A 22,081-nucleotide genomic window follows, 5' to 3' on the forward strand; every position below is an offset into this window, starting at 1 on the left:
GTTAATATTTTCTATGTCAATTTAGTAGGATTTTAATAAAATTACTATGTTAAGAAATTAATGGAATTTATTAGGTTTCTTATAAGAGTTAATAATTATGTTAAGAAATAAAACTTATTTTAAGAATTTAAGTTTCATGACTTATTTTAAAATAGCCAAGTATTCTTCTACTAAATTATAAATTAGTATTTTAAGTAATTTAAATACTATGATTTATTGATTATAGTGTTAAACAAAATATTTGTTTGACTATCTTTTAGAATTCTAAATTTAGTTAAGTAAGATATTAGTATTTATTTATTTCCAAACAATTTAGTGATAGTTATTTATTGTATATAGGTCTTAAGTTACGAAGTATTATTTAAGAAGAAACGCAGCGAAGTAAGTAATTTGATCATAAATTAGGATCATCACAGTTAGCTTATATGTATGTAATATTCAAACCAGTTCATTGACAACCATTATTTATGAACCGCTCATGTCATGTGCAAGCATGTCATCCAGCATAGTATACGATCATGTCATTCCGCATCATGTTCAAATTCAGAAATTATGATTATGTATGTAATATGTCACGCATCTCATGTGTATAAGACACGTAAGCCATCTTAAATTCAAGTGTAAGATAAGTTCAGATCAATTAATAAGATGATCATTCAGATGCATGGTACCAATGCAGTTCAGTTCAGGGTGGTGTGCAAGCCACGAACTCAGTCGTGGTCCACCATAGTATGCTAGAATACTATCAGCGGTTCCTCTTGCTGTAGCGGGATGTGGGGCCGGTGCACAACCTTGCACACATGATTAAGTGTGTTGGTTAGTCAGATAAGTCAGATAAATCAGTCAGTTAGTTCAGATAAATCAGTCATACATCACATAAGTATTAGCATAAACAGTCATAAATTTTAAGCTCAGCATGAAAGTTCTTATGAAAATCTTATGTTTATTATGTTTACGTTGTGATAGATTTCTTACTGACTCATCGACTCATTTTAGTTTATTTTCATGTTTTTAACCACCCAGGTGAAGATGATGATTACGAGCAGGCAAGTCAGGAGTAGAAGGATCATTTATTTTTAGTTCAAACTTTCTAAAATAAAACATATTTTTATGACATGAATTTATTCAGTTTATTCATTTAATGTTGTTGGAAGACAATTTTATTAGACATTTTATTTCATAATAAATTTCAGTTTATTTTTCAATTATGAAATTAGAGAATCTTTTGCCGAGTTAATTTTCATGAAAAATACGTGATACTCATAACCTACGAGGAGAGGGTGTTACAGTTAGCCTTCCTTTTGTCAATCTCTAAATTTTTGGACACATTTTCTAATTAATATCTTTTAACTACATCATCATTATCAGATTTTTTCATAAAATATTTTAAATACGAATACATTGACAATATACATAAGATTAACAATATATTATAAATCCTAAAGCTTTAAATTTTTAGGATTTCAAGTATAGATCAGATATTTTAGGATCTCAACGTGTCGATTTCTCCAACTATAGCATCACAATTCTCTCTCGTTAGAATGTATCAAACTGCTAACAAGACAACTCTTCTTGCTTTGACCAAGGAACATGTGCTGCGTCATAGCTAATTTATTAGTTCTTTGTCCCGTTTTATTGTTCTTAATTTATTCTTCTATCTTGTTTTTATTAATAAAAAGCTGAGGGATTAACCTCAGGTTAAAGAGCAGAAATATAACAGGAAATGGCAGCTAACATAAACAGTTTCATTTTATCTCATTATTACAATTTTTCTAAATTTTTATACAAAATATAATAAACAATTTAATTTTTTCAAATTTTAAAATAATAATAATATTTTAATAATATATTATTCAATTTTTATTTAAAACTATCTTATTTCATCTCACTATCCAAACGATCCAGTCAGGAGTAAAAACACAAGACCAACCTGCAATAGAATGGAACCTTCCTTTTTGATCGGTGTAATTTTTGGGCACAAAAATTATACAATAGAATGCAACATTCCTTAACTGGAGGGTTAAGGTTGTTAAAAAAAAAAAAACTAGAGGGTTAAGGGCCCCAGGATTAATGAGAACTCCAGATTCTGAATTCCCAATATTCATTTTCATTTTTCTGTTTGTTCTATCTCTTGTAAAACTTTCTTTTCTACGTTCCGAATTTCCTAATGTCTCATTACTCTACCTGGTTCCGACCCTGGTTCCTTGATGAAACTCCACTGAAGAGGGTCATGGAAAACAGTTGTATGATGCTTTATCTTCTTTCTTTTTTTGATAAGCAAGATAATGTATGGTGCTTGATGCTTGATTTTCTTCCAGAGAATGCTATATTGCCTTCTGCTTTTTACTCTGAACTACGAGCATTGACTTGCTCACATACTCTGGCCCCGTTTTCGGCCCACCACTTCTCGGCTTGTTCTGCTGTGAAATGTTTCCGGCTGTAGAAAAGCAAATAGACTTCAGCAAACAGCAAATTCAATCACAAGTTCAAAAGAAGAAAGTAAAAAAATACTACATGGGTTTGCTGTGCTAAAAGCATTATATTTATTGAGTTTTGTATAGGATTTTCTAATGATATCATACAAAAATCTGCCCAGAAAAGAGATGCGTGGGGATGAATATATGCATACAGAGTCAAGGCCTTTAACCATTGCTACAGCCTACAGGTCTACACAAGAAATAGGTATGCATGGGAGTGTTCGGAGAATTCAATCAAGAGATCCATTTGATATTTATAGAACAAAAAAACAACATTCTGTCATCATCAATATTTTTCCCCTCAAAACTGATTCGGTCTATATTTTAACTTTTTAGATTGATTTATCTGCAATAGCAACTAAAATGATTCTATTTGTGAAAGCAAGAACTATAGATATTTCTGGGTAGGTATTTTATATAAAAGGGGTAATATCAAAATTAGGAGTATATATTCATAGACTTTATCACTCAGAGAAAAAATATTCATATATTTCACTTTAGATTATATTCATGAATTCCTGTTCTGCAGGAACAGAAGTACTAGGTCGAGAAAACTATCATGAGTTGAATTCCATATCAATTCCTATTGGAACCATGGAAATGATACTAAAAACTCTTTTCATTGTTTGTTTCACAGTGCAAAAAAGCAAATAAGTTAATGCAATTTAGCACCAAATACAATTAACTAGTTTTCGAAATATTTTAAATTCAACATGTCAATGAGACTAATAAGGAAAAAAAATTGTCCACAAATAACTTAATCTAAAAGAACACAGACAAATTATCTAGTTATCAGGAAAAAATTGTCCAAATTCTTAGAAATGTAGTCCACCGACTCCACCCTTTCATCAAGACATTCTATGACCCATTTTCAAATCAAGAGATTCAAGTGTAGACATCACCAAATTCTTGCAGAGAAGACCCATTTTATTAAACTGGGACCTGCCCCTTTTGCTTCCCCATGAACTAGGCACAACCCACTCGAGCATCCCACCTGATCGTAAATGGTTCTAGTCCGAACTTGGTCTATGACAAACTGGGATGATTGATGGAGCTTGATACATATGGGAATTCAAGGAAGCTAGAGAAGGAAGAAAAGGATTAAGAACATGAAGCACAGCATGAACGTAATGGTAAAGGTGCAAGGTGCTGAGGGCTTCAATGGCATGGTGGGCAAGTGATTGCGAGGGAGGGAGGGAGAGAGAGAGAGAGAGAGAGAGAGCATACTAGTGGCTGCACTTGGGCAGCAATGTCTCTCACATTGGAGGCTACAGTGACAATAGTCAGGTTGGACTTAAGGGGTTTGTGGCCCTGTGGTTGCAATGGCAAAGGGAGGGCATTGCATGCTATTTATGAAAAATGGGTTTTAAAGCAATCGCAAAAAGCAATATTGTGGACACACCCCAACAATCCCTCTCTCATGATAACACTCTTGTGATTTGAACCAACAACCTCTAGCTTTCATACCACCTGTCGGATTATGAGCTGGCCAATCTATCTAAAAACAATTGGTGTTAGGGGAGACACATTCAAGTCTTTTATACAATTCTGCAATGCACCCCACAGGCCTATCTTTAGAGCTCTAGGAACTCTGAATAGTTCTTTGAATAATGAGTTACAAACAAAACATCAATCCCTCTTTGAGTTTATATTGGAATTTTGATTCAAGTGAATAAACCTATTTTGTTCTTATTACAAGACCGCTGGTTCTAGAACTTGGTGGTTAAATTCTACTACGGTGACGATACTGTGGGAAGGTCCTGCAGAAAAACAGCTCGATGCCAGGATGATAAAGATGTTTGGATTTGAAGATGAGTTGAGATGAGTTGAGATGGATTGTGAATAGTAGTGAGATGAGTTGTGAATAGTAGTGAGATTTGTGAATTAAAGTTGCTGAATAGTAATGAATAGTAGTGAGATGAGTTGAGATGAGCTGAGATGAGCTTCGAATCCAAACGTCTCCTAAAAACTATCTATGTGGCTGAGAGCCCTCACAGTCCAGGCACCAACAAATACCAGCAGAGGCCCTTTTGATAATTTCTTTGCATGTTTCTGCAGTAGCATTCAAGTAATGCCGTTCAATTTCACCGGTTTCAGCCTGCGCTTTATAAATTGCTTCGGCACAAATGGAAACGGTCTCTCCAACGCATAAATGGTTGGGAAATTATGTTCTCGTCATATTTGGTAAAATGAAGCCCACTGTGGAGACATAGCCTATTACGGCTTCAGCTTCACTTTGGTGGGTCTCCGAGATCCTTTGGTTCACCTATGTTGTGTTGAAAGGATATCTATATGACCTGATATGATCTGCAGTCATGAGGAGGGGTATTGTGGATCCACTCCAATATTGATATAGTTAAAGTACATAGTTTGAATCCCAATTAACAATATGATTCATGAAGTCAGTACAAGAACAAAAGCATGGCCTAAACCTCTCATCGAGTTGTAAAAATACTTACTATGGAGTCATATAATCTCATAGAATATATGCTTTAAATTTTTGTCGAGTACCTCATATACGATCCTACAAAATTTAATACACAAAGATGGCAAGTATAGATACCTGAAGCGAACGCGTTTCAGTTCAGTACCCCCGCCTGAGGAGGACAAAGTTATGTACACCCCTGGTTGATCATGTAACACCCACTCTTTTCTTTCAGTAGCTGGCTTGCTTGCGGTAGGAAAGGTTCGGTTTGTCAAGTTGCCATTTGAATTGCTCTCTGGAGTGGCTCTGTTTGCATTATGGTGCACATTGGAGAGCTGGTTTAGAATATTGGAGGTGTTTCCAGCAATAATGGAGCCAGAATTAACACAAGTAAAAAATTCTTCCATCCGTCTTTCAGCCACTTCCTTCAACTGTCAGACAATTAAAACATCCGCATCATCAGACCATCAACTAGTTAATGGTGTAGTTGCAACTATAGTGGTATCCAATAAAATAAGCGAACAAGAATGAGAAAGAGCAAAATGATAAACCCTCTATTTCATTAAAAACGTATGGGGGACACCACCATATTACACGGATGTGTATACCAAAATAAACCGTGTAATGATTAAAAGAAGATCAAGAATCCAAAAGATTAGAAATATTAGAAAAAAGGAGAGGTAATACACGCCTCTATCAACATATAAAGCGATTTGACCAACATATTCTTTAGCTCTTCCTTCGATATCTTGTGTTCTTCAAAGCATCTTGCATTCCACTCTCTCCATATGCTCCGCACTAAACATAAAATAACCATCCTCCAAGTGGCTACGACTGATTGATTTCCCAATTGACCTCTCCAATAGTCTAACATCTCTATTATCCTTCTAGACATAACCCATTCTACTCCAAAAAGGCTTAAAATTACAGGCACAATGCTCCTGCCACTTACCCAATGGAGAAGAAGGTGATCCATGGATTCCCTGCTCCTTGAAACACCAATAGATGACTATGACATTTCTCTTTAGGTTATAATACATTTTCAAGGGCCGCTGTCCACACAAAGAAACTTACTCTCAAAGGCACATTGACTTTTGAAATATTCTTCCATGGAAAATGGGAATTATCTGAAGTAGATAATGTTTGATAATACCACCTAACTTCAGGCTTCCTTCTCTTAGAAGGGATTTACACAATACCATCTTCACCACCTTGTCTCAATCTGAGGGAGTACAGCAGTTCAAACAATACAGTTACAGATTACCTTCCGATCCTAAGCAGATCTAATCAAAAAATAAATTCCATTTAATAGTTCCATTGAAAACTTCATATTATTCCCTACCACGCCTCCTTACTACATGCAATACTTAATAGCTTTGTAAAAGAGCCCTTTAGTGGTTGATCCCCACACCATAGGTCATGCCAAAATTGTATCTTAGCATCACCCCCCAAATGCCAACTCCATAAGGACCCACTACCTCCTTATAACACCATCTTCTACTCATGCTATCATATTTTGTTTTCACAACGCGTCTCCATAAAGCTTCACTCTCCGTAGAGTAACACCAAAACTACTTCCTGAATAGCGTGTTATTAATTTTTTTTTAAGGAATAACGTGTTATTAAATTGAGCCAAACTTCTCACACTCCCAAGATAGGCACAAATTTTATAGCATAATTTAAGGGGTTACTAACATAAATTCCATGCCTTGCCACTACATATTTCAAATCTGTCAATTAGTGGTTGTGAAGGGTTTCTGCCTTCATGTTGGGCTCTTTGAACCATAGCAATATTAATGTTATTAGTGTGAGAAGGGTTTTTGCCAAACTGCTGGGCTCTTCAAAACAGTATTACTGTTATTATTCCAGCCCCTAATCATTTGTGTTTAGTGTGAGAAGGGTTTTTCCCATAATGATGGCTCTTTGAACCATAGCAATATTATTGTTATTATCCAGCCCCTAATCATTTTAGTGCTTAGTGTGAGAAGGGGTTTTGCCAAACTGCTGGGATCTTCAAAGCAGTATTACTGTTATTATCCAGCCCCTAATCATTTTAGTGCTTAGTGTACATCACAGTCATTCAGTCTTGAAAATAAATACTGAAACTTAAATCTTTAAAATCGATTGTAATAGTTGTAAGGGCACAAATATTCATGACTTTCTTGTATCCCTAGACAATTATGCATAGGTGTTGCTCTTGTATATGTCCCTTGTACTTGGGCTATGCCTACTTCTATCATCCATAAAATTCTTATTTAATGACCAAAAAAGTGCAATCTAACTTCAAATCTCGTTTTAATTGGTCTCGATTAACATCAATGCTACTTCAAGAGCCATATTTTCAAGAACTACTGGGCCTCAACCTCATTTATACGTAAATATAATGACCATGGTCGTGATTTTGTCTACCTTAGTTTCTTGTCATCAAGAGAATTCACTAAATGATATTAATTTGTAATCGATCACTTTAAGATTTCATGTTACAACTGGTATTCAACACCCTTTTTGTAAATGTAGACAAGAATACATGTCATAAGTACGACTATATATGCTTAAATAAATCATATATAACATAAGGCATATGAAGTGATGAAGACTCACGCTTGAACTGGGGATTTGATGGAGAATCTCCCCATCTACTGCATGCAAATTTATGTAGGTTCATCTTTACACTGATACATCAGCTAATCTCTCATCAACTAACTAAATCAATGTCACCAACTTCTCTACACATGCCCACAACATCATATGCTGTACCTTGAGTCAAAACAATTAGATTAAATTAAGAGAAGTGTTACATCTATAAAGAGATTCCACAAAAGCAAACCCACAAATTGACATAACTTTGATATGTTAGATCTACTTTACAATAAAAGTAGCTTTACTAACATACCACCTCAAGTCACATAAGTTTGTGGATTTAATTTTGTGAGATCTTTTTGTGGCTAAAATATTTCTCTTAAATTAATGACGACCAATCTGCTCTTCCATGTTGATTCTAAACATGATCTGATATTTGTTTAAACAGTCCACGAGTTACAATGGAAACATGTATGTCAAATGAGTTTACTTGACCATAAGGTAATCCTGCCAAGATTTTGTACTCACCACATGCTGGCTAGAGTCACACAAACTCAGTATATTCCACATATACGACACTGGTGGAATTCAACTTAATCCTAACACATGCAAGGAACCTAGTCATCCAGGCCATGCACCTCAACTTTGTTTTGTGTTGGCAGTATGATGTTAAAGACCCAACCATTGATGCAAAAGCCCTAGGACTGGTGGATACTAATTTGGTTAAACCTTTAACCCTCAGGATCATAACATTCTACCTCGCTTTTGAATCCGACGTCCACTCTGTCGACACTGACCCGGTGCTAGCCCTTTCCCTTTTGGCGGCTTCACTCATCTATTAGTATTCAATGACTCAACACTATGCCCATACAAAGTACCAAGACATTTTAATCCAGCTTATAGGTCGCCTCCTCCGTGACTTGAACCCATGACGCAGTCCCTGCTCTAATACCAAAATGTCACATTGCGTAGATGTTGATTGGGTGACGGGTTTGTGAACTGGTAACGCGCAAGGATCGTTCTTGCGCAATTTACCTATGGTCATAATTTCTATAGGATACTTTGAGGGATCCTAGGTCTCCTTAATTGGTTTAATTCGAGAAAAACCACAACTCCAAATCAACACAAGGTTGAAGATAATACTGATGAGATAATATTCATTCTTGGCCTCGAGCTATTAAATAGCCGAACAACCTTGACAACAATAGCACATCTCTCAATTAAGGAAAGCAAAATATACGTGAATAATTTAGGCCAGAGTTATTGAAAAGGAAAGACAACAAATCAACATAAATCAAATAAGGCAACTGGCCGAATTCTCTAGATCCTTTCTCCAAGTTCGTTGAGTCCCTATCAACTCCTCCTTCCTTAAAAATTTACTTTTCCTCAAGGAAAAAATATGGGAATCGTGCCTTGAAATCAGCTAGATTTTCCCATGTGGCATCCGAAGGTGATAAGTTCTGCCAGTGAACAAGAATTTCTGCAACCCCCATGACATTTCTAGTTTCCAAAATTGTTTGAGGTAATGGATGTGGGGTGGACTCTTCGGTTATGGAAGGCAGCGTGGGAGAAACAATATCTTGATCTCCAATCCTTTTGTTAGGAGTGAAACATGGAAAACTGGATGGAGTTTGGACTCTGAAGGAAGTTCCAACTTATAAGCAACCTCCCTAATTTTGGATAGAATTTTATAGGGGCCGAAAAAGTTGGGGCTGAGCTTGAGATTTTTCCGTTGGGCTAGAGATAATTGGCGATATGGACGCAGCTTGAGATACACAAATTCACCAACTTGGAAATTTTTCTCCTTATGCTTCACGTCATAAAATATTTTCATCCTTCCTTGCGTCACCTTCAAATTATTTTTTGCTTCTCTAATAACCACCTCTCTCAAGATGGAATTTTTCAATTGATTCCACAAGTGTAGTGCCATGGACATAGGCGAGTAGAGTGGGGGGCTCCTGGCCGTAAACAATCTCGAAGGGGGTCTTTTTTGTAGATGAATGAATGCTAGTATTATAGCAATATTCCACCCATGGAAGCCAAACTGCTGCCCACTCCTTGGGCTTATTGCTTGTGAAGCATCGTAAATACATCTCCAAGGTCCTGTTGACTACCTCAGTTTGACCATCCGTTTGTGGGTGATATGCCGAGCTAAAATTGAATTTAATCCCATTTAAGAGAAATAAATTCTTCCAAAAAGAACTAGTGAACACCGGGTCACGATCGTATACAATAGATTCAGGCATGCCATGAAGCTTGAATGCATGCTCAAAAAATGTGTGAGCAATGGTGATGGTTGAATAAGGGTGTTTGATGGGGATGAAATGACTATATTTGAACAAGCGATCCACAACCACAAAAATAGTAGAGTTACCTCTAGAATTCAGCAAGCCATAGATATATCAGTCCACACATGTCTTGGAACGGGAAGAGGACTCAAGAGGCCGGCGGGTTTGACATGGTCCACCTTATTTTTTTGGCAAATCTCGCATTCTTGGATAAACTTCCTTACATGTTGTCTCATCCCCCTCCAATAAAAGATTGATTTAAACTTGTGGAGAGTTTTGTGGAGTCCTTCATGCGTGCTTGAATGAAATTCCTTAATTATAGGAATTATGAGATCCGAAGATGGAAGGAGAAAAATGCGGCCCTTAAAAAAAATCATTTATTCCTTGAATACCCACGGACCCAATGCCTCCCCTTGCTTAATTTTCTCCACAAGATCCTGCAGTTGGGAATTAGCTAAAATTTCGGATTTAATGGGATCCACCCAATTAGGAATGGGAGAGGATAAGGCATATGACTGAATTTCGAATTTCCTCGACAAGGCATCAACTGCAGAATTTTCTTTCCTTTCTTGTATTGAATTTGAAAATCAAATCCCAAAAGCTTAACTAACCAATTTTTTTGTGCAGCCGTAGTTATTGTTTGATCCAAGAGATATTGCAAGCTTTTTTGATCCGTGCGAACAAGGAATTTGGCACCCAAAAGATAAGGACACAATTTTTGAACAGCTTTGACCAATGCGAGCATTTCTTTTTCATATGTGGATAATGCTAGATTTTTCCCGTGTAATGCTTGACTAAAAAACGCGATTGGCTGTTCCCCTTGCATGAGCACCGCTCCTGAGCCGAGGCATCACACTCCACAATAAATGGTTGAGAAAAATCCGGTAGAGCGAGTAAGGGTCCATATGTCATTGCCCTTTTTAACTCTTCAAATGCTTGCTCGGCGGCGGGACTCCATTTAAAAGAATCCTTTTTGAGCATATTTGTCAAAGATTGGGCGATCATTCCGTAGTGGTGAATGAATTTCGGGTAGTAACCTGTGAAGCCCAAAAACCCTCGCAACCCTTTCGAGCTAGTTGATTTGGGCCATGTCATCATGGAGGAAATTTTTTCCGGATCCATGGTTACCCCACGATGAGAAATCAAGTGACCCAAGTAGCCTACTTCTTCTTGTCCAAATTGACATTTTTCACACTTGACAAAAAACTTGTTAGCTTGCAAAACATGTAGCACACGCTCAACATGTAATAAATGATCCTCCCAAGATTTGCTAAAAATAAGAATATCGTCAAAAAATACTAAGAAAAATTTATGAAGAAATCCCTTGAATACCTCATTCATGACGCTCTGGAAGGTTGCCGGTGCATTAGTGAGACCAAAGGGCATCACAAAAAATTTGTAGTGGCCCTGGTGTGTGCAAAAAGCTGTTTTCTCAACATCCCCCGGGTACATGCGGATTTGATGGTTCCCCGACCTTAAATCAAGCTTTGTAAAAATTGTGCACCATGCAATTCATCCAATAATTCGTCGATGGCGGGTATTGGATATTTATCCTTGATGGTAATCTTGTTGAGTGCCCGATAATCCACACAAAACCTCCAAGAGCCATCATGTTTGTTGACCAATAGCACGGGAGAGGAGTAGGGACTCATGCTAGGCCTTACCACACCGGATGACAAAAGCCCCTTGACCATTTTTTCAATCTCATTTTTTTGGTAATGGGATACCGATAAGGCTTGACTGAAATTGGATTGGCTCCCTTTACCAACGGAATTTTGTGGTCTTGAGATCGCTGAGGTGGCAAGCCGTGTATCTCCTTGAATATATCAGAATATTGGTCCAAAATGGCCAATAATTTTGGATTTAAATTTCCTTCCGTAACCTCCTGCTTCTCTCCTAAATTTAAGGAGTTTAGTTGTAACAGATAAGCTCTTTTCCCCCTCCTTAATTGCTCCCCAAAATCACGGCCATCTACTATTTTATTGCTAGGTCCCTTGGCTCCACGCAGCTCCACATTTTTTCCCTCCCAAAAAAATCTCATCCATAACTCATTAAATTCCCAAATAATCGGACCCAATTTCTTGAGCAATTGAGTTCTGAAAATAGCATCACATCCCTCCACCTGTAAGAGGAAAAAATCCACTTGGAATTCTATTTTTTGAACCGAGATTGGCGTGCCTTCACAAATTCCTTCGCTCTTCATTTTATTTCCATCTGCCACTTGCACCGAAAATTCTCTTTTTTCATGGGATTGAGTACTAATTTTTTAGCCACTTTCGAATTCAAAAAATTATGCATGCTCTCCTAATCAACCAATATTGTAACAATTGATTGCCCTATTTTTCCAAATAGAAGTCTCTGGAGCTGAAGTTCCCACGATTCCTCGTTTCTTGTAACTCCATAGGACTCAATTTTTTGATGACCGGATTTCGCGCTCGTGTTAATGAAGCCGAGGGCAAGGGAGGCGGCCCAACTGTGACGGGGGCCTTCCTTGGTTCCACGTAGCCTCCCTTTCTTTGATCATGCATTCTTGACTCATAGAGCCTTGCAAGACCAATAGCCGCGGATAATGACGTTGCATTACAAGCTTTCACGTCCACTCATAAACCTTCCTTCAATCCATTTACAAAGTAACCCACTTGTTGTTCCTTCGTCAGATTTCCCGCCCAATGTAACAAACGATCGAACTCCATTTGATAATCCTGACCACTTCCATTTTGTTTAAGCTTCGTGAGATCGCCAAAAAAATTTTGGTATCGCGAAGGCCCGTATCGCAAGTGTAACTCATATTTGAATATCTCCCAATTCATGCCCTCCCTCCGATTTTTGAACCGTTGATACCACAATTGAATATCCCCATCCAAATGATACCTTGCCACGGGCAATTTTTCATGAAAAGGAAATGCTCGCATTGGTCAAAGCTGTTAAAAAATGGCGTCCTTAACTTTTGGGCGCCAACTTCCTTGTTCGCATGGATCAAAAAAGCTTGCAATATCTCTTGAATCAAACAATAACTACGGCTGCACAACAAAAATGGTTAATTAAGCTTTTGAGATTTGATTTTCAAATTCAATACAAGAAAGGGAAAGAAAATTCTGCAGCTGATGCCTTGTCAAGGAAATTCGAAATTCAGTCATATGCCTTATCCTTTCCCATTCCTAATTGGGTGGATCCCATTGAATCCGAAATTTTGGCTAACTCTCAATTGTAGGATCTTGTGGAGAAAATTCAGCAAGGGGAGGCATTGGGTCAGTGGGTATTAAAGGAAGGAATGATTTTTTTTAAAGGCTGCATTTTTCTCCTTCCATCTTCGGATCTCATAATTCCTATAATTAAGGAATTTCATTCAAGTATGCATGAAGGACCCCACAAAACTCTCCACAGGGTTAAATCAGTCTTTTATTGGAGGGGGATGAGACAACATGTAAGGAAGTTTATCCAAGAATGCGAGATTTGCCAAAAAAATAAGTTGGACCATGTCAAACCCGCCGACCTCTTGAGCCCTCTTCCCGTTCCAAAACGTGTGGACTGACATATCTATGGATTTCATGGATGGCTTGCCGAATTCGAGAGGTAACTCTACTATTTTTGTGGTTGTGGATCGCTTGTCCAAATATAGTCATTTCATCCCCATCAAACACCCTTATTCAGCCATCATCATTGCTCACACATTTTTTGAGCACGTGTTCAAGCTTCATGGCATGCTTGAATCCATTGTATGTGATCGTGACCCGATGTTCACTAGTTCTTTTTGGAAGAATTTATTTCTCTTTAATGGGATTAAATTCAATTTAGCTCGGCATATCACCCACAAACGGATGGTCAAACTGAGGTAGTCAACAGGACCTTGGAGATGTATTTAAGGTGCTTCACAAGCAATAAGTCCAAGGAGTGGGCGGTTTGGCTTCCATGGGTGGAATATTGCTATAATACTAGCATTCATTCATCTACAAAAAAGACCCCCTTCGAGATTGTTTATGGCCGGGAGCCCCCCACTCTACTCGCCTATGTCCATGGCACTACACGTGTGGAATCAATTGAAAAGTTCCTTCTTGAGAGAGATGTGGTTATTATAGAAGCAAAAAATAATTTGAAGGTGGCGCAAGGAAGGATGAAAATATTTTATGATGCAAAGCATACGGAGAAAAATTTCCAAGTTGGTGAATTCGTGTATCTCAAGCTGCGTCCATATCGCCAATTATCTCTAGCCCAACGGAAAAATCTCAAGCTCAGCCCCAACTTTTTCGGCCCCTATAAAATTCTATTCAAAATTGGGGAGGTTGCTTATAAGTTGGAACTTCATTTAGAGTCCAAACTCCATCCAATTTTCCATGTTTCACTCCTTAAAAAAATGATTGGAGATCAAGATATTGTTTCTCCCATGTTGCCTTCCATAACTGAGTCCACCCCACATCCATTACCTCAAGCAATTTTGGAAACTAGAAATGTCAAGGGGGTTGCAGAAATTCTTGTTCACTGGCAGAACTTATCACCTTCGGATGCCACAGGGAAAATTCTAGCTGATTTCAAGGCACGATTCCCATATTTTTCCCTTGAGGACAAGGAAATTTTTAAGGAAGGAGGAGCTATTAGGGACTCAACGAACTTGGACACACATGGAGACTAGGAGAAAGGATCTAGAGAATTCAGCCAGCTGCCTTATTTGATTGCTGCTGATTTGTTGTCTTTCCTTTTCAATAACTCTGGCCTAAATTATTCACGTATATTTTTCTTTCCTTAATTGAGAGATGTGCTATTGTTGTAAAGGTTGTTCGGCTATTTAATAGCTTGAGGCCAAGAATGAATATTATCCCATCAGTATCATCTTCAACCTTGTGTTGATTTGGAGTTGTGGTTTTTCTCGAATTAAACCAAATTAAGGAGGCCTAGGATCCCTCGAAGTGTCCCAAAGAAATTATCACCATAGGTAAATTACGCAAGCACGATCCTTGTACTTTACCAGTTCACAAAACCGTCACCTGATTAGTATCTACGCAACGTGACATATGACAATTAGGATCCTTCAATTAGCTTATGAAGGAACAGAATATATTTACAATATGATCGCTATGCTGTGAGGTGAATTATGGAAGTATGCTGCCTCACCAAACCAATTAAAGCTTCGCCACTCGTAGATTGGAAGTTCAAAAATCAAACCTACTTAAATTTATCATTGAATTCAGATGCAGAAAATCACAGAGAGAGTCTTTCAAATCCCATAACAGAGCAATTGAAAACAAACTTGTAGGTAATACTAAAAAAAGAAATAAGCACAAAACTATTATCAGAGAAATATCTTACCTGAGCAGTAAGAGACTCAACAACATCATTCGCAGATTTGCATTTTTCAGCTTCATTTACTGCAATGGCAGTGACCTCTTTCAACTGTTTTATTGTTCTATCAAGCTCAGCTTTAAGGTGTTGGGATTTGCTCGTAAGATCTTCCACCTATTAAGTTCATTCAATTGCTGTTTAGTATGTTACCCTCACTTCAATAATTATAAAGTAAAAAACTAAAAGTCCTATCAATTAAATAGTGATTTACAAATTTGATACAACAAAACTCCTGGAAAACAGGCCATTAGAGGCCATGTATAATAAATGCAGATTGAACTTATATACATTTCAAATTATATAAAAAGAAGTAAACAATAAAAATTATGAAACCCATTTATTCTTATCCAATTTGTACCACCTTATTTCTTTCCTTGTTTCAGATGTGGCATGCAGGTATTAAGCTCAAAATTCCTTTCAAGCTCTCAAACTCAAAACCAAATGGGCTCTTACATGGTAATTAAGAAATTCCAGAACTCCATATGCCACTTGGAACTTCAACTTGTGAAGTTCACGTGTCACATACTTCATCTTCCCACTTGTGTGTGTACACATGCCGCGGGTTTTGCTTGTACATCGTTAATCATGGTCATATCAATTTGTGACTACATTTTAAGATATATATTTTGGTCTTCTCCTAAAAATACACCATGCAACACTTTAATTTTCATTAAAAAAACTGAAGCTTTAACAAGAGATGGCATGGTTTTGCAGCTATAAAACCAAAACACACATTGATGGTATATGGATCTCCATATAGGGAAAGAGCCCAACCAATTCATACTGCTTTAACCAAATGGTCTCCAAAAATAGGCAAGGTAAGAATCCTATAGTGGACTCGTGATATAGAAGTCCATCAAAGTAACAGATATCCACTACCAATAAAAACGTAAATTTAGTAACCAGATAAGATTTCATAACCTGTTCTTTGACTTTATTAACTTGTCACTAAAAAACTATTTCAGAAACAAGAGGCTTTAATAATTGCCTGTGATTACATGTTTGTAACTTTGTAAATTTTGAGGATATAACTTCTAATTATCTCCATATTTGGATTAAACAAGAGGAAGCTTTACCAAATATTTGCAGTCATAAATAAACTATTTGGGTGGGGCATGGAGGAACTCATTTATCACATTAAAGTAACAAAAAAGGGTTGTAAATATATGCATGCATGTGACAGGAAAATAAATTGTAGTCACCAAAGGGTTTCAATAGGCTTACCTGGGCCCTTAAGATGATTTCTTGACTTAAAATATCATTTCTATTTTTGGAATAGCCAATAATTTCTTCAGAAAACCTAGCTGGGCTTGAGTTTTCTGAAACAGGAGATGTTGATTGAGAAGCTGTGCCGGCTTCTCCGGAGTCAGGGAGGGAAACTGATAACACTCCCTTTGAAGTTCCAACAAGAGAATGTGATGCTTTTGAAGAGCACATGCCACCGAACAGAAGTTTTCCATTCAGAGTGGGGAAGACACGGCTATCATGCAATTCCACTTTCATGTTGGGCTTTGAATTCTTACTTTCCCATTGAATGCCTGAGCCAAAAGATGACCTTTTGGAGAGTTTTGACGGTAGTTTAGGACCATGACTCTCTTTATCGTCCATTTCATTATATCTAAGAGACATATTTGCACTTTTGGCTTTAGGAGTTTGCCGAGGAAAACCAGATTCCATGGCCTTCAGTTTTGTATAACAAACATCACACACTCGATATGGCTTGTTCATATTAGGAGCTAAAGAAGCTTTCAAAGATTTCCTGCTACTGCATGCTTTGCAAAAGACTAACCCACAATTATAACAGTTGTGACGTTTTCTTCTGAAGCCAAAAGCATTATGACAACCAGAGCATACAGAATGGTCAGCACGAGATACCCATTTATGAAGACATACAACAGCTGTAAAGTTTGAACCACACACTACACTCTTTACTTGCTTATCCTTTAAATAATGGACAAGTGTAGGTGTATTTCTATGATCATAGTCACCGTGGCCTAATTGTCCATTTGATCCTTTTCCCCAAGTATAAACCTCTGTTTCAGAAGTCAGAACTGCAACATGATATGAACCACAGGCAATCTCATCAATAAAACTATCAGCAATTTTACCTTCTATGCGACTGGGAGCTTTTCCATCAGCTACTGGACTTCCCAGCTGTCCATATGCACTACTACCCATTGTGAATACTTGTCCTGAGGTTGTCAGAACAACTGTGAGATTATGACCACAGGCTACTTGACTGATACTTTCATTAGCTAATGCAGTTACACACTCAGGAAGTAGTCTAGGTTCTTCGTCACCATGTCCAAGTCGACCTTTATCTCCATCCCCCCAGGTGAACAGCTTTCCAAATGAAGAGTGACCAGAACATTCAGAAACGGATGACTTATTCTTCAGTTCAACAACCGCAGCAGTGTGCCAAACACCACAAGCAACCTTAGTACTTCGTTGTCCTTTCAAAGTTTCCACTTCCCGGGGAATACTTGTGCTACTTTGATCTCCATGGCCTAGGGAACCAAAAGATCCATCTCCAAATGTAAACAACTGGCCAGCTGATGTCACAAAAGCTGTATGCCAAGGTCCACAAGCGATATGTGATACATGTATATCATCCATGAGACCACTTACTTTTTTAGGAATCCAATGACTAACTTCACTCCCAAGCCCAAGCAGACCAGAGTTGCAAGTACCATCACCCCATGTATAAAGTTCCCCCGAAATTGTGACAGCACAAGTGTGATACTCCCCACATGCTACAAATTCAATGTTCACGCCATTAAGAGCATCAATGAGCTTTGGGTGGGAAACATCTGCTTCTAAACCATGCCCAAGCCTGCCCCCTGACTCCTCTCCCCAGCTAAAGATCTCCCCTTGTTTTGTGACTAGCACAGCATGTCTGCCACCACAAGCAATATTATGAACATCTAGAACTACTCTTGATTCCAATGCCTTGGGGAGAAGGGCATCCATCATGCAACTATATGAACTCCCAACTCTATGCACACCACCGCCGAGCATTCCATTAGCAACACCTTCTCCCCAAATGAAAACATCACCTGAGGCACCTAAATCATTATAACCAGATCCATGGCTCGATGAGCTCACAACACTAGATAAACTAGCTCGAGATGTCTCTGCTACTGAGCTTTGACCATTTGAGTTGTCTACAGATGCCAATAAAAATGTGGATTTGGCAAATGATTCATGTCGATAGTATTCCTTAGTGGCTGCAGTATATGATATTATGTCACCGAATGCCTTTCCCAATGTAGTTTGTGGAAAATTCTCAGAAGGAACCCCTTCATTATCTCCTGAATCCTGTTGTAATCAAACAAATAGAATCACCCAAGCAAAAAAAAACTGTCGATGTTTAATTGGTTATCAGAACTTTATAAAAACTGAAGACAAAAAAGTCAGTGCTACTGACAAATGGTGCAATAGATGGAGAATTTCTTTCTGTACGAGCATGTGGACTATCTGATGATACACTGTCACATCTTGAATCGCTTCTCCGTTTTTGGTAGTTCCCTCGAGTAATCAATGCCTTAAAACCAACAAACCATACTTCAGCTTCGTCCTTGTCTTTACAAATCTGTCCATCAAATGGTAATGGGTGAATCAAATTTACAGGTTACATCCTGGATTTTCTTTTTAATTATCTGTTATCATTGTTGTTCTTATTAGTACTATTGTTATTATTATTTACAAATTGACAGGTGAACTATGAGCAACTAAGTTCATTACAAAACATCAGCATTGAAGCAAACTTGATTTAATGATTTCCATGTTTCACTGCCATACTTCAGTTAACCAAGCTCCAATAAGAAAAAAGAGACCATGGAAACTCACTCACCAAATCCAAGGACCTATCATTGCATATAAGTGAAAATGATTGATATTCCTTCTCAGGCTGAGGATACCGCTGAAAGATTGCCTGAAAGAGAAATCCATTATTATATTCATCTAGAGTTTTAGAACTAAGGATAATCAAATGATCAAACATAATGACTATGTAATGTAAATAAAGAAAAAGAGCAACGAAATACAAATACAAGGATTCTAACTAAGCCTTTATAAATTTAATTGTCAAATATAAACTTCAACTAAAACATTCTTTTGAACTTATGCATAATTTGTGGGAATATTGATCGAAGATCTAGGGATTATACAAACTTACAGTACGCTGTCCAGGAATAATCCTTGAAACATGACTTAGTTTAAGTTGTTTCTCTTCTTTTCCAGAGTACCACATCAATATAGATTCATCCTGAAAAAACACCAATCACCTGAGCAAATGCAAAGAAATGAAGCTTTTTCATTCATTATTTATGTTCATATAGGAAAATCGAGTATATTAGGGACCTAAAATTGGATGTCTGAATGACGGAGATCTATAACCTGCTGAGCTCAAACCATAAACAAGAGATGAGTGACATGGGTCATATTTGGATTTCTAGCAGCAAAACTTCAGGCTTGCTTAGTCATGATGAAACCCTCAACAGGTAATTTGAATTATCCAAGAGAGGGTCTTAGTATTATTTATCCATTCTATGGGATTGACCTACACCTTTTGCTAGGTCTAAGCAAAACTCAGTATTGGCTCACAGCCAAGAATACAGAGTCTTTAATGTGTGAAATTTCCTTTTCAACTTCACAAAGAAATGGTAAAATTGAGAAATTCAATAGGAGGTGTTTGTCGGATTTTAGACTTCCTGCCATCAGCATAAAAAAATGAAGTTTTCCCAAGAAACCGATATCAAATTCCTGCTACATTGGTTATCTGGTTTGAAATTGTTAGACATGGATGTCTCACATGAAGTGTAGGCTCTACTTCAGTCAGTATATTTTGATTTTATTCATACAAAAGACAAGATAAGAAATTTGTGATTGAAGTTTTGTTCTTTCTTGGGTAACTATTGGGTAACTAAACCATTATATTCCTCAGGAAAGAAAAAAATATATAAACCTCTAAACTTATTCTGTTTTAATGAAATTTTCTCAATGTTCATTTACACCATGCATTTGTATTATAGAATTCTTTAACTCAGTTCATATACTAAACCCTTATTGAGGTTTTGGGATCCCCTCTTGTTGGGTGCAGTACTTACAAATGCAGATGTTTTCAGGAAATGGAACAATGCCAACAAAACTTACATCAGAAAGCTGAAATGGGCAGAATTTTGGCTTCCCCCTGCGTCCATACTTTAGTAGGCGTGCCCCTTTTTTAAGTGCTGCAATGGCCTGTATTTAAAACATAAAATAAAAGTCACTGCGGGAGCTCTTGGTGCTTTCATACAAGAGCATAATCCTTTGACAACAAGAACAAAATGTAAGAAGGGAAACGACTACTTCATTATTGAACATCCTATTTAGATAGAAACATTTATCATCCACTTCACTTCCCACAAGACAACAGCTTAAACATGTATACCATCAAAAGGATAATTAATAAATCAAAATAACGCAACGAAGGATGCAAAACTACTCAATAACCGACTGACTGATGTTTATTCTTTCCAAAAAGCAAAAAGGAAAACAGAGGTTATCATTGAATGCCTCAAATAAGACAGTTTCACATTCTACGTGCAACAAGTTGATATCTCCAGAATGAGCGTAGACAGACAACACAGAGTAATCATTTTCTTTAAGTGTAGCACACACAAGCGTTGTGATATCAAACTACCGACTGTAATCACTTTTTTAAGTTTACCGCACACGAGTTGTGATATCAAACTACAGACTGCAGCTGAACTACTCGTATACTTATCATAAAATTTCTTTTCATGAATCATCATTACACCGAAGCATAAGATCAAAGCCAAAGAAAGCGAATTAATAAACCTGCTCGACGTCCTTCTCGGCGAGACCACCTCTCTGTGTATCAGCCATTCAAGTTGCAATTCCAGGTGCTGCCGAGTTACAGACCTAATGCCCATTTCAACAGCAGTCCCAAATATTTCGAACACGATAAGTCGCTTTGCGACTTCGTCCCATGTACGAGCGCACTACACTGAACGAGGTAATCATATTCTGTGCTAAGATTGTGAAAAAGAAGACAAATATCTTACCTACCAAATAACCGAAAATTGGTCTCAAAACCGGATATCGCAGCCCGTGAACTCTGCCTAAAGGCTTAGAAGTCCCACAACAACCACAAACCAAACCACAAATGCAGAGCTTCTACGATATTCCGAGCTCCAAAACAGCTCAAGACGCTTTCCAGAATGCACCCTAAAAACACATAAACACCATCGAATTCTTTAAACTCTTGGATTTTCGCGCATTTTCGACATGAAAACACCATTTGAAACCCAGATAAGCGCGGATTTACGCAATGGCGATTGAGCTAACCTACACTTTGAGAATTTTCAGATAAATTAGCCGAATGTTAACCGTTTTCGAACAAATTAGGCTATCCGAGTTCAAAAAAGAAAATGTGGAATCCAGCGCTCCGATCCGGGGAGATTACGGTGTCGCTGAGGTCATCAACGTCGTGGATTCTGTCAATGTACATGCCTTTCAACGCGAATTAGCAGAGCTATGAGGATCATTAACGTGCGCCGTAACCTGCGCCTCTCTCTCTCTCTCTCTCTCTCTCTCCCTCTCCTTTCGGTTGTTTGAAATTTGTTTAAAAATATTTTTAATATCGCCAGATAATTTAGCTGTTTGTTCCTCTCTCTCTCTCCAACGTTGGTTTGTTTGTCTTGTGCCGTACGATGCCACGTCATCAATTGAAATCTTCATGACGAAGACGGTTGCTTTTGTCCTCAACTGGAATCACACCGGATGGAGCTGGATATCAATTATGTTTTTCGTTTTAATAGCATTATCAATGATATATCTATATTTACAAGATATTTTAACCAATAATAAAATGTGTTAAACATTATTTTATCTATAAATCCTTCGTATCATTTAAATATTTATTATTATTATTATTATTATTATTATTATCTATTTTAAAAAATAATATAATT

General features: G+C 37.5%; 1 protein-coding gene across 3 annotated transcripts; it reads right to left on the minus strand.

Moving 5' to 3' along the window:
• Positions 1-1,977: 1,977 nt before the first annotated feature.
• Positions 1,978-21,698, minus strand: LOC109009237 (PH, RCC1 and FYVE domains-containing protein 1-like). Of its 3 annotated transcripts, none has more exons than XM_035686642.1 (10): positions 21,456-21,698; positions 20,946-21,335; positions 20,259-20,345; positions 19,282-19,371; positions 18,958-19,038; positions 18,532-18,696; positions 16,329-18,422; positions 15,072-15,218; positions 5,041-5,333; positions 1,978-2,437 (listed from the first exon to the last, which is right to left on the minus strand). In XM_035686642.1, the coding sequence occupies exons 2-10, from the start codon at positions 20,991-20,993 to the stop codon at positions 2,344-2,346; spliced, it is 3,099 nt and encodes a 1,032-aa protein (XP_035542535.1). In that variant the 5' UTR covers positions 20,994-21,335; positions 21,456-21,698; the 3' UTR covers positions 1,978-2,343. The 3 variants fall into 3 exon arrangements, with proteins under 3 accessions (XP_035542535.1, XP_018845182.1, XP_018845181.1); XM_018989637.2 differs by having other exon boundaries at positions 20,946-21,109; positions 21,177-21,698; XM_018989636.2 differs by having other exon boundaries at positions 20,946-21,114; positions 21,177-21,698.
• Between the last annotated feature and the right edge of the window lie 383 nt (positions 21,699-22,081).

This window comes from Juglans regia, chromosome 16 (genome assembly GCF_001411555.2).
Source record: "Juglans regia cultivar Chandler chromosome 16, Walnut 2.0, whole genome shotgun sequence".
NCBI lineage: Eukaryota > Viridiplantae > Streptophyta > Magnoliopsida > Fagales > Juglandaceae > Juglans > Juglans regia.